Genomic DNA, 13,711 nt, shown 5'->3' with positions numbered 1-13,711 from the left:
CTCCGTTCGGGCTATATTTGATAACATCATGCCTAAATTCCCAGTCACCTTGGAGAGGCGCGAGTGAGTCCCGGATACTAAAGAGAAGGTCCTGTAGCAGGCGCGGGTGTGCCGGCGACACTTGCAAGAAGTGCTGCCTTCGTGCTAAGCAAGGAGCGGAGAATGCGGGGCCAGGACGTCCTTGCCCCCAATGTCTGCCTCCCCGCCGGCACCTCGTCCCCGGGTATCATTTTGCATATCCCGTTCCCGTTGATTTAGGTTGGGCCGCAACTAACGTTTAGTACCGAAATCAGGTCTGAAACGCATTACTGAGAGAGCAGGTGGAGGCAGGGAAGGATGGATGCACGTGCGGGATGTGTCAGACCTTGCAGGGGGGACACTTCATTTAAAGAAGGAAGACGCACCGGGAAACGCACAGTCTTTGACTCCGCAGGGAAAGTTTCGCCCTAGACGTTTTCCCTTTTTCAAAGTTAGGGCACTTGTCAGGAAATGAAGTCGCGTCCTGGAAAAGGGGACAGGTGACTCGTGCTGTCCGTCCTCCCAACCCCCCGCCGGCCCCTGTCAGCGTCCCCGCCCCGCCGCTCCCGGGCGGCGCCGCACACACGCAGGCCCCTCTCCTTCAAGGATTTCTTCGGCGCTTCGCTCGCGCAGCCGACTGGGGGCCGAGGGCGGGGCTCACCTGTCAGCCGGCGCCCCGCCTCGCGGCGCCCAATGTCGGACTTGGGCGGATGACCGACGGGCCAGCAGCCCAACCAACGCGCGGCTGCCATGCAAAGGACCAATGGGCTGCGCTCTGTGGGGCGGGGTCCCGCGTTTATAGTGCTCTGACAGCGCGCCGGCCGCGCTGACTCTCCTCGGCAGGGGCAGCGGCGCCGTCCGGTTCTAGTAGCTGCGCGCAGAGCGGGTCCCGGCGCCCTCCCCGCACACAAAGGCCCGCGCGCGGCTGGCGCCCGCGGCTGTGACCGAGCCCCTCCTGCCTGCTCTGCAGGCTGAGAGCCGCGAGGAGTGAGGAGGTTCCGCTCTCCCAGAGACATCCCTCGCCGCTCCGCGCTCCGGGACATGGAACCGCGTCGACGCGGCGCCCGTGCGCTCGGGCCCCTGCCCGTCCTGGATCTATAGTGCGAGGCAGACCCGCTCGGAACACAGCGCCCAACGCCCGCGCCAAGTCGTCTCTCCGCCTTTGTGTCCCGGCCGCGCGCCCTCCCTGCCGCTCCGTGCCCGGCACCCTGGAGCCGCACGGGAGCCGGCGGTTCGAGCTGGGTCCGGCGCGGCGACCCGGAGCTCCGAGCCCGCCGCGCCGCCGCGCCCCGCGTGTGCGCTCCTATCTCTCGCCCTGAAGGCCCCAAGGGGAGCGCTCCTGGCCTCAGCGACCGCTGGAGCTGCTCGGCGCGCCCCAGAGCTGCCTGCTGTCTTCCCATTTTCTGCCTGGAGGATTGGGGTTTCCGGCCCGCGCTCCGTCCCTCCACCGTCCCGGGTGCGCGGGGCTGGGAGCGGCTTGGCCATGGCCGCGAGGAGGGACTCCGTGTGGAAGTACTGCTGGGGAGTTTTGATGGTTTTATGCAGAAGTGCGATTTCCAGATCGATAGTTTTAGAACCCATCTATTGGAATTCCTCGAACTCCAAGTAAGTGGCATCCGCGATCACCCTCGCCATCCCGATGGCTGCCGCGCCGCGCGGTCCGTGCGGGAGGAAGGGTCGGGCCGCGGAGCCTGAGAGCCTATTTCTGGAACCTCGGTCCTCTCCCTCCCCAGATTCCCGTCCCCCATTCACGTCACATTCAACTTGATAGAGTGTCCTCGCTCGGCTTTCCAGTCGGAGATCCAGCCCTAAGGATCTCCCTCCCCGCCTTCCTTCCCGCAGGAGCTCCCCGGCGTTTAAAAGCTCCTGGCGGCTCTGGTGCCACGTCCGCAAAGGTATCCGGTGGCAATACCTGACTCCTTCTTTTCGAGGATGGAGAACACGGCCACAAACAGGGCTGGCAGGCGGGCAGGGGCTGGCGGGCTCTGGAGAGAGGTGGGGATGAGCGCCGGAGCAGTGTCCGGGCCCCACGGGCGGGCGGACGGACGGGGACAGCGGGCTCGGTGTGTGGGGCGCACTACGGGAAAGGGAGCCTGTGGTGCCTGAGCCGCCCATAGCGCCCTGGATCCCGCGCGCCTCGGTGGCGCGCTGCCTGCCCGAGAGTGCGCGGAGAGCTCGCCAGCTCAGCGGGAGAACTCCGGGGGTGAGGTCTCTGGTCCCCGCCGGCGAGAAGGGCCTTAGGCTTTCCCTGGAGATCCCTCTGCACTCCGGCCTCCCCCTTTGGTTCTAAACCAGTGGCCCCGATCTCTGCGATAGCTGAGTTGATTTTAAGGACGCTTTCTGTAAAAGCTTAAGGCCCTGCACAGTCGACCTAGCTGAAGCCTTCACGCTTGGGGACCCTGGGCAGGAATGGGATCTTTAGATCCGACTTGGCTTTTATCAAACAGTGCAGTCGGGAGAAAACCAGGCCTTGTGGATATTAACTTTCAGTGTGAGCTACCAGAGTACATTTAGAATTTAGAAAAGGCGCTACATCTCTAAATAACTCTTAATTAGTCGTCTGTGCAGTCATGCATTTTGAATCACAGTCAAATATATTTTACAGAATCATGGAATTTTATTTAGCCTTGGGAAACTTGGGAAAACTGTGGAGACAGTGGCTGGTTTCTGGAGTAAGCGTTTGAGATCAGATGGAAAATCAGTGGCCTAATTGAAGTTGAGCAAGTTGGCCATGGATTTAGGAGTAAAGAGATGGGGGATTGATTTGGAAATCATATCTTAATTAAAGAATTATATCCACTCCTTTAAAAGTGATCAATTTCAAATTCACTAATACGTTAACCAAAAATCTCCAATTACAAGGGCGAGAAACGTCACAGCTGTAAATTGGATCAAACAAATTCATGCATCATGCTAGATAGCACTTAACAACGCTGCTCATATATAAAAGTTACTTAATGCAACCTCCTTCCATTTGGCCTGATCTTGTATGGACGTCTTTTAGCTGCTGTTTTTGTTTTTCCTTAATGTAAGATACTGTATTTGCTGAGAAATTAGTGGCAGTAAAATCTTGACACCGATACCGAACGGTGGGGCACCAGGTGGTGCCAGAAAGCGCCGGGCTCGGACCTGCTCGCAGCAGCCGGTGTCCAGGCGAAGCGGGCGGGGAGCCCGGATGAGGCCAGCCAGTGCTCGCTTTGTGCCTACAGAGGTCACTCTTCCATACGCAATGCTCGCGGCGCCAGCCCTCACTTCTTCCCCCAGGCTTCCTGCTCCGCTCCACTTTGCACTTTCTCCGACGGACTCTTTAGGGGTTGATCCCCCCCCATCAGGATTTAATATTTATATTAAATCCAGTTTAAAGAACCCCCATTAACCCCTCCAGCGTTCAGCTCTGTATATGTGTCTTTGCATTATTAACTACTAGTTTGTGTGTATCCGGGAGAAGCATTAGAAATACCTACTTGGAAAAAAACGTAGAGCAATAATTATTTCAGTGTAAGGTTTATACATTAATATTTCCTTTCCCAATGTGTGTGGGATGACTGCTATTTACTCACCGTCTTGATGATTAGCATTAGTCTGTTTTTCCCAGCTGTGGCCACAGATTTAGAGACCTGCTGGAGGCCTGAATTTTAGAGAAAGAAGCCTGCCTCCTTGCACTGCTGATGTTGCTGTTGGCCTGATTGCTTCAGTCCTCAAGAGTAGAATTTCTTTTATAGTTCTCATGATAATGGCTTGCCTGGAGGACTGGGTAATTTGTCCCTGGAAAAGGTCTACTTAACAAAGTATGTAGCTGAATGCTAGCTTGAAAGAGTTCTTCCTGAAGGAATAAATAAAAACCCCTCATGTTACAGGTTCACTTTATTTGGGGAAGTTGCATATTTATTTCCAGAGAGAAGTTTATCAGTCAATGTGATGTGGCAGGAAGGTAATCAAATGCATTGAAGTTTCACATCAGTTAATATGAACTGGGTAACAATTCATTTGTAATGAAGCAACTATCAATAATTAGATTTGTTTCATTCAGGGGTCAGCTTTTTTAGCAGGTGGTGAACATAGGGAACATGCAGCAGCTGTTTGGATACAGGGTCCAGAAAATCCTTTGTAAATTCACTGCCTCCATAACCACTTTAATCACACTGCCTGCTGCTCCCATACTTGAGAGTTTTCGCAGTAATCGAAAGAAGTTCTAGATACTGAATCATTAGCCCTGTCTGATTATTAACATTGCACCTATATGCTCTGGTAGAGTTGGGTCAGTTGTAGACATTTAGGTTGTTTAAGCAGTTTTGTATGTGTGTGTGTTTTTAATCTCAGGAGAAAATAGCAAAACCTGGCTTTCATTCATTTCTAGTTAACATTTCAGTTACAAAAATTTTTTCCAAACATGATGTATTTGCCAAAATAAAATAGTTGTCTCTTAAAAAAAAATATTGACTTCACTTTAGAATGAGCAGGTCTGTATTGCTATGGCATTCTGGAATGAATTACATTGACTTTGTTGAAAATTTTAATTGAGCATTAATTTCTTATGTCTAGGGGTGCTGTTGCCTATGCACCACATACTAGTTAGTTAACAAAGCACTTTGCTTTTCCCGTGTCATTTTTCCCTACATAATACTAAATTCCTGATATTGATTGACTTGATAGAAAAGAATGGCCGGATAATATCCAGATAACCTATAATACATGGGCTCCACCACAGTCAGGCTCCGAATAAATACGGACCTGTCAGAGATTGATAAAATAAACTACAATGGATAGTGCTATTTAAACAGTCCATTCAATACCACATATAAGCCAGCCTGCTTTCCATTGTGTCTGAAATTCTTATTTTTGTAAGTAAACAAATGCACATTCAGCACTGATTGAATAGCCCCTTGAACTATGCTCCACAGTTTGCATTTGGGTTAATCTTGTCGGTTTTAATATAGAGAGAAAAAAGCACAAAGCACCAGGGGTGGAATTGTTAGTGCTTTCACATCCACATTCCTCACATTTTGTCAGAATGATAAACTGTAGGTAATGGACTGTCTTCGTTCCACAGGACAACTGAGCGAGACAGCACAAAGACGGAGCTAAAGCGATAGCTCACAACATGCTTGGTAGCCTTCTTTCAGAGGAGAAGAGAATTTATTTGGGAATCCTGTGTCTAGGGAGTGTACTTTTTAACCTCAGCAATTACAGCTTCAAGCCTCAGAAACGGGAGCTGGAGGTTAAGATGATTTGTTAAGCACTTGGTTCTAAATCTTTCACAAAGCATAGCTGTTGACACTTGTCCAACCGATGCAAAGAAATGCAAATGACTTCAACGTTCCTAAGTGTTTCTGACTCCTAGGCTAAAGTATGAGGACAGGTGAATTAAGCACCATTCTCTGGTCAGCTAAAAAACAAACAAGCAAACACAAAAACTACAGATTGGTATGGCTTCTCTATATGGAATCAGCTGAAGAATAATGGGTATATTTCAATTAATTATCATAAAACCTCTTCTGTGTAAATGTACTGAGATAAATCCATTGGTTGGTGGATCACCATGATAATTTCCTTCAAATCAACATTGTAAATGGAGCAATTAAATCGTTGCTACCTTGCCTTCCACTGAAATGCTTCAGGTAGCTCCCAGGAGGTTGACTCTGAACATCTACCTTAGAGCAATGTTTCCCAGTGTGTTCTTGTAATAGGAAAAGATTTGAGATCCCTGCCTCACTGCAGTGACGCGTCACAGGAATGGGAGTGGCAGGGGAAGGAAATACTGTAGACCCTCATCAAGAGAGAAAAATTTTTAAAGAAGGATATTTCTTGAACACTTTATGAAAACTTTTAGAAGTGCTCTTCTAAAAAATATATATAATGATTAAAATGGTACTCCTGCTCTGCCTAATCTCAGCCTTCATTTGCTGCCGACATAAAGAGCCTGTTTTTCAGGTCACTTATCATACATCTACATAGATTTGCTTATGAGCTCACCCTTTGTGTGGAAGAGGAGAGCCTTAAATAGGAGTGTTCAACTGTTTAAAATATTTTGATTAAAATATGCAGAACCCATAGAACTATAAGCTTCTAGTTAGGAATTAGCTCTTTCAGGGAAGAGCCCCCACCCCCCTCTTTAGGGGAGGAATCAGAATGAGGCTGGGAGAGGAATATAAGAAAAGCAAAGGAGGTAGGCTAGCGAATGGGACAGTGTTCCGAACAGCTTGGAAAAACTCCTGTGGCTTCATTGTCTCTCCAAAGCCAAATAATACAAAGACATAAGCAATTCAGCCCTTCTCCCATGATGGAAAATGTAAACCGTTGACATGGCTCCCCTGTTTAACTTGTTTAATTCTCATTTTAAATTCAGTACTATACTAGCCGTGTGAACTCTGAAGATTTCTTGAGTAATCCATTTTGTAGTTCCGAATCAAAAACAAAGTGAAAGGGTCTGACACAATTTGCTTTTATTTTTAGGCAAATCAACCCTGGTCATAGTTAATAAGGGGATTACAACCCAGACTAGGTCTTTACAGATGTAATGTAAATCAAGGGCAGAGTATAAAGAAACTGATCCCTTTTGATTGAAGTATGGTAAAAAGGCATAGAGAAACTAGCAGCAGTAATCTGATTGTATGGCAATAAAACCACCATTTTCTGTCTTTCAGATAAAAATAATGTGGTAAATCCATGCAGTTCATAAGATGTAAAGGCAGATAAAGGGTGAAGCCATGGCAACATATAGATTAGCTTGATGTTGGAAATGACACGTCTCTGAAAAGGGTGTAGAAACAGAGGCCCTTGCTCCAGGCTGTTGGCTATTATGTGAGAACCACACAGACTTGGAAACTCGGATTAGAAAGTATGAAAGCCCTACTTGTGGCCTGGGATGGTTAAAGCAGGAAAGAAAAGCTGCTCAGTTCTTGCTCATTGGTGGCGGATAATATGGCAAAGGTAGATTCATTGACTGCCTTTTTTAGAGATTGAGATTGGGCTGATTAAAACTTCAGATCACTGCAGTCGTTAAGGCCTGCAAGATTTTCCTTTTTAACTCCTGGCCTAACAGGGGCAGCCATTCTGTAGGATTAACTGCACTTGGCGGTCCCAGCCTTCATCTCTTTGGGCTTCAGGCAGGGACATGCTGGGAAGGAACAGAAACCAGAAGGGATAGGTAGGGCTGGAGTTTATCAGAAAATAAAACAGAGACCTTTTGATTTCAGCCTTGTCTCAGACCCTGAGCCATCTCGCACAGAGTGGGAGAAGAGAAGGTAAACATTATGTATTGTCCCTCTCCTTCAGCCAGATAGCTCTTCTCTGAGTTTTGTCCTTCCCACCCTGGAAAAAAATACATAATAAAACAAATAAAAGGGGGAATTTAGTTTCCGTTCCATTCAGTAGTAATCTAATGTGCCCAAACCAGTGGGCTCTCTCTAGATGATATTTTACTCATAAATGTGAAACTTAACCTTTGAGTTGCATGGGATAGGTGCCCTTTGTGCAGCTCATAAAAGTGTTAGCACTGCCCAGCTTTACAGTTAAATACAATAACAACAAAATCATCATGCTGTTGAATCTTAATTGCCCCCTGCACTGAGCAACCTTGTAAATAAGTTCTACTTTTGTTTTTGCCTTCCACACTTTCCATTTTAGTCATTAAACAAAATAAGCCATTGAAGCCATGATTGGGTTACATGCAGAGTGACATCCGCAATTGGGTCAAGCCAGAAAGGAAATATTTGCTTTATTGCCTCCTATTTGGCATGGAAGAAAAGTTTCAGCAGTTCTTTAGGAGACTCTGAACTCTTAAGACCTCGACAACACAGAAAGCAACACACACCCCAAGTGTCTTTCGTGATGGAGTGGCTGGCTCAAGGGGAAGGGTCCTATTTTCTTTACAGCAACATGGGGCCTTTCTAGACTAACATTTTGTGAGTGTCTGAAGATCTTCATTAGTCCTAAAAATTCTCTTTCAGACCCATTTCATTGATTTTATTCCTGATTCTCAGACAGCTGGCTTGACCATCTGTTTTGGGGTGTAGATTATTGCATTTGATGCCTGTTTTTCTGGTCTTTATTAAGTGGCTGTCATAGATTTAAAATTTTTTTTAAATGATTGCACATAGACCTGCCATACCCAATGCCTACTGCTTTACCTTCCTTTCTAACTTAATTCAGTAATCTATATCAAAAGATACATTGCACTTGTCTGGATTCATCAAAAAGAAGGGACAACCCCTAATTTACAAGCTGGTCACATCCAAGCACCTTGCATTCTACATTTGACAATGATTGCTAATGGCCCATTCAGCTAAAGTATTTGCTTGTTAACAGGGAACAGAGCATGATAAATGTCCAGCAAGCTTGCGGCCTCCTTCAGCTTTTCAATTGCAGACTGGTGCATATTTATGGCAGGCAGATGACAAAAGAAGAAGCTGAATTGCCCTGGCCTCCAGCTTTCTATTAGGAAAGGGGTTAAAGTGATTAAAGAAATGATGCAGGAAAGCCCTGCCACTTGTTTACTAACCATCCTCCAACGTTTAGGTTTGTTCTACCTGCTCTGAACATATTTCAGAAGTGTTAAAGGTCAGATGGTTGAATCTAGCTAACCAGTAAAAAGAATAGGTGATCACTGATGAAATGTTTTCCGTGCTCACTGAATGCCAGGTAAACCTATTTCTGTTGCTCCCGTAGCAAATCAGCAGTGGCTCTTTCTTTTCCTTTTCATGTACAAATTTAAACATGTAATTCTAGTCCAAAGCAGTTTGTGACAGGTGAGTGCATGCTTGCTGATTTCAAATAAAAAACATCGTAGGAGAATGCTCCATTAAAGAAAAACAAGTTGTTTCTGCTCTTAGTAACTCTCTAAACAAAACATAGAGAAAATTCACAGTAGCAAAGAATTAATAGTTTGCTATTTCCTTTCTCTAAAGAATGGATAGATAAATGTACTGACTATACGCAGTAGTGGGCAGACATTCTGGATGCTGGGAATGAACCACTGGTGCTCTGCCTTGCTCTGAAAACTTTGCAGGTACTATAGATTCTTCATACTTTCTATACAAAATTATTAAACAATCCAGTTCATTTTCTCCATTTAAGTCTGGTTGCATCCAATTTTGACTACAGTCCTTGTATCATTTGTCCATACTTGCCAGTTAAGTACTTACTGCACCTGAGGCATTACTCTATTTTTACATATGGATTACTTCTGTGTCACCCCAGAATAATTATGAATGCTACCCACAGTTTTTTAAACCAGTGTGTCAGTGTGTTTGTGTTGGACGAAAACACGTGATTACTGACAGTCCTAGGCTTCTGCTTGTTTGGTAGGGGTGTGCCTATTCTACTGTGATTCTCCAGTCTACACTCCTTGCAGGATACCTAACATCTGTGCATATCAGAATCTCTGACCTACAGAGCCAGAGTTTCTGAAATGTCTCCTTCCAGCTTCTCTTCAGCCTCTCATGTTTCAGCCTAGGAACCTGAGGCCCGGCGTGGTTTCACCACCGGATGAAATGCTTCTGAATCTTGCCTGAAAACATTTGCCCTGAATAGGAACTGCCTAATAAGTGAGTGAGGCTGGGCCAGTTATGTTCAAGGTCAGCTCAGAATGTATCAACTTGCAGAAGATGTTAGAAAATGTCAGTTTTCAGTTAACTACCAGAACTATATCTGGGGTACATTTTAGATAAAAACAAGCACTCCCAAATCCCCCTTTGTCTATGGGAAAATAGATCTTTATTATAATGGACTTGTCCATAAAGTTCACAGATTCCCCTAGATGAGTGCCCCCTCTTTATGTGATGTAGCAGATCAAACATAATTTCTTTAAATGTTTTCTCTGTAATCCCACAGCGTTTTAGTTAAATACATAGGGATAGGAAGATCATTATACACTGCACTGTCATGATTCATATGCAAATCTTAATCCCCCTCAACACCACCCTCCCTATCCTTGTAAGGCAGGGACAGGAATCATTTCTTTTCACCATTATCTACTAGCTAGCATTGACATCAGTAAGTATTAGTTGAATGAACAGACACAACCCAAATCTATGCTTATGGCTGCCTACTTTGTGTTAACATGTCCCCTGCTACTGGAGATCTATCTTTAGACCTGGGGCTCTAGAACTTTAGGGCATCAGAACCACCTGGAGGATTTGTGGAAACAGGACTGCCAGCCCTTCCCCAGAGTTCTAGATTCCTGAGGTCTGGGTAGGACTTGAAATTTACATTTCTAACTAGCTCTCAATTGAGGCTGATGCTGGTCTGAGACCACACCATGAGAACCTTTGTCATTGATCAACCTTTTAGGAAAACTATCATCATCATCATTCTCTTAAAGGCTGTTTTGGGGTCTCTGAAAAAATCTGTGGCCCTGCCTCACTGCTCTGTGCCCCCATTCTTGCTTCTTTGGAGGCCATAAAAGATCAATTAGGATTCTGGTTCACTGATGGTAGATAATTGATTATTCAACAAGCATTTATAGGCTGTGAGGTCTATTACTAGGCTTTGAGAATACAAAGAACAATCTCTACCCTCAAAAGATTTGAATCCTAAGGGGAGTAGAGGGAATTCTGATGGAAGCAAAGGTATTTCATGCTGTGATGCATAGGTACTGTGTACATAGGGAACTCAAAGAAACGGGAAGATGTTCATTCTGGAGCAGTGTCCAGAAAAGCAGCCCAGGGGAGGGGGAAACTGAGTCTAGAGAGACAGCAGGCATCTGGAAGAAGTCACTGTAGATAATTGAAATAAGCAACTCAAAGTCATAACATTTCAGCTAAGGGCACTCTATCTATAAAGTATACTTCTGTAAACATCTACATTATTTTATCTGAGCATAGCTCAAAGATAGAGCCCCCAAACGAAACAAATCGACTTGTGGGATAGCAAACCCAGTGATTTTTCAACTACCTTTTTAATATAAGAATTAGCAGTGCCCTATTTCAAAAGGCTCGTGTTGATCATGGAAAGGGTCAGGCAATTCCATTTAGCAAGACAGCTGGGTAAGTGCTATTTTAGTTTTGTTCAGAGTACATGTTTTAGAATCTGGCAGATGAGCCCAATTCCAGTTTAGTTAGTTTTTAGCTGTGTAACTTTGGGAGCAGTATCCTCTATGTCTCTCAGTTGTCCTGTCTGTAAAATGGGGACAATAATCTAATAGTACTGAATTTAAAAAGTAATAAAATTGTGGTCAGGATTTAAAGAGTTTATTTAGCTCTGTGCTTAGCACAATGGGCCAATAAATGTCAGCTATTGTTAACTAAAATTAATTGACTGTCTACTGTGTGCCTAGGTCTGCTTCAATTTGCCTTTCACATACAAATGCAGAATAAATAAAGGTAAAATGTTAATAAAAATTATAACATGGTACTTCCACCTTTTAAAGGCCCTGACGTTGCATTGTGCTTGTTTAGCTGCCAGATTTTTATACATTCTTTAGGACTTTTCTGCTCCATGAAGCACCATTTTATTTCCCTTCTACTACCAAATTAGATATTCTGTTTTGTGCTTTGTAACCCTGATGCTGTGTTGTGACATTTGTAACCCTGGATGGGCTTGTTCAACTTCACCGTGGATGGAGGAGGGCCTAGGCAGAATTCACTGTGTGTTGTTCTACAGATATAGTAAGAGCTTGGGTTGTTGAGTGAAGACCAAGTTCGACCTGTAGAGATGGGCATTAATATTAAATGATATTTGTTTTTAGAAACCCACTTACCTGGTGGACATGCTGTATTTTATTTAACAACGTTGTATAGAACACTAATATGTGCCAGCTGCTATTCTGACTGCTTGACAAATTCCGATGCATTCAGCCTTCACAGTCTTTACCCCTCCTAATTCCCCACCTCTCTTTCTTATGCTCGGGCATGGAATAAGCAGAAACTGTGTACTAAATTAAGTATGTGTTTGTTCAAAGCAGTACACACAAGGTGGGTAAAAAGAAAATTTGGGGTATAATTCTTCCCTTGTTCGTATTGACATATAGTCTTTCCTCTGATGGGCATACAATTCTAAATTGATCCTTTAAATCTTTGCTATAACAAGGTTCTACCCTATAGAGACTAGACAGTTATGAAAGTGTGTACTATTAATGCACTTACTGGGTATTATTCCATTGATTAACACTTTTGTTTTTAAAATTTAAATGTCTCATTGTTTGCTGGGACATAAAGTGAGATTTTCGAGGAGAGCTGCATTTGGTTAGATGCAGAGCATTTGTCAAGCGAAGGAGATAGTATGACATCTTTTTTAGAGTCTAGTCACAATTAAATGCCATTTTATTTTGGATTTTGGGAGTGATGCCAGCTTCCAGCTTGTCAGAGCTGAGAAGACTCAAATCAAGTCCAGGCCTATTTCTCCAGCAAACTGGGATTCTGGCTTCTTGCCTGTAGGTTCATTCAGCATAGCCCATCTGGCTTTTGATGTTCTGCAAGTTTGGAGTAGTTTGTTTCAGGAAGCCGGTCGGCAAGTGTTGGTGGGCCTGGGGTTCTCTTGACTCTGGAGTGAGCCTCTCTAGATGGCATTTCCCCAGGACTTATCTGTCATCTGCTTATACCTGTAGACCAAGCAGCCAGCCAGAGGGCCAAATCACCAGATCTTTATTCCTTTTAGAGGCCCCCAAGACATCCTCTTATCTCCTCCTGTCCAATTTCCTTCACTTTAGTTCAGTAGTAGCTTATTTGAATAACTTAGAGCATTTAACTTTTGGGGTATTTTTGTTTTGGGGTCAAGGTAATTCCAGGCTGCTTGTGGTGACTGAAGAGAGACTATATTGTCCACAAGTTACAATGGTGAGACATTCACATTTTTCTAACATACACAGTTTTGGAGTGATCTTTATGGGAGTCGGTATCCCAATTGGTTTTACTCTTTTCACACATCAGCAGTGCAGACCTGGTGGTTGTGGAATCTGCTTTATTTCTCTTCTCTCTCCTTCCCCCTTTCTGTTGCCAAGCTATGAAAGGTGCAGGAAAATGTCTCCCATCATATGTTCACCACAGACCTGTCCCTGACCCTGCTCTGGAGCCCAGGATGGAGGAAGTATCCAGGAGGCAGCCATTTAGGTGGCTATAAAGTGATTACGCACAGTCTTATAAATTGTGTCGCTTAGACGTGTTGTGCTTGGCTAGCAAGAAGAATCTTGTCTTACATCAGGAGCGAACTAAGAGAATTCTGTCTCTTCTTAAACCTTATTGAAGTATTCATTCTTTATTTACAAAGACACTTATTGACTACCCATTCTGTGCAGGGGACTGGGGTCCAAGGGTAAATGCAAAAGGCTCAGTCCTGAAGTTACACTTCAGCTTTGAGACAAAGCATTGGACCCCTTGGTGTGCACACCCTTTCTTTCAGAGCTATTTGCCCCACCAAAGTTTTATTCACCCATAAAACATGGGTGAATTGTTTTTCTAAATAGGCAAAATTCTTTGAAATTAAAAGAAATATACATATGATGATGGGAATGAAAGGGATGAGAGGGGTTGATAGAACAGATACACCCAAATCCTAGGTTGTGATATTGCTATGTGCTAGGACCTTAATTCCATTTCTTTGAGTTGTTAAAATGCCAACCCATTCCCTGTATGATTTACACATGCCTTTCATCTCTGTGATTTCCCCACTCAGGTGGATGATCAAATAGATCTCCACGCTTATATCTAAAACAACAGAGAACTAGCTGGAAATGCCCTTTAAATTTCTTTCTATATGA

The 13,711-nt window shown here is 44.6% G+C and overlaps 1 protein-coding gene across 1 annotated transcript in view; it reads left to right on the top strand.

The window, feature by feature from the left end:
* Nucleotides 1–843: 843 nt before the first annotated feature.
* EFNB2 (ephrin B2) overlaps nucleotides 844–13,711 on the top strand; it is a 45,235-nt gene continuing 32,367 nt past the window's right edge. Inside the window, exon 1 of the mRNA XM_036250036.1 lies at nucleotides 844–1,623. Coding sequence (XP_036105929.1) covers nucleotides 1,502–1,623 — 122 coding nt within the window. The 5' untranslated portion in view covers nucleotides 844–1,501. The remainder of the gene's footprint in view (nucleotides 1,624–13,711) is intronic.

The sequence above is a fragment of the Molossus molossus genome, unplaced genomic scaffold (genome assembly GCF_014108415.1).
Source record: "Molossus molossus isolate mMolMol1 unplaced genomic scaffold, mMolMol1.p scaffold_m16_p_9, whole genome shotgun sequence".
Lineage (NCBI taxonomy): Eukaryota > Metazoa > Chordata > Mammalia > Chiroptera > Molossidae > Molossus > Molossus molossus.
Note: the sequence above shows the minus strand (reverse complement) of the source record. Positions and strands in the feature narration are given on the sequence as shown.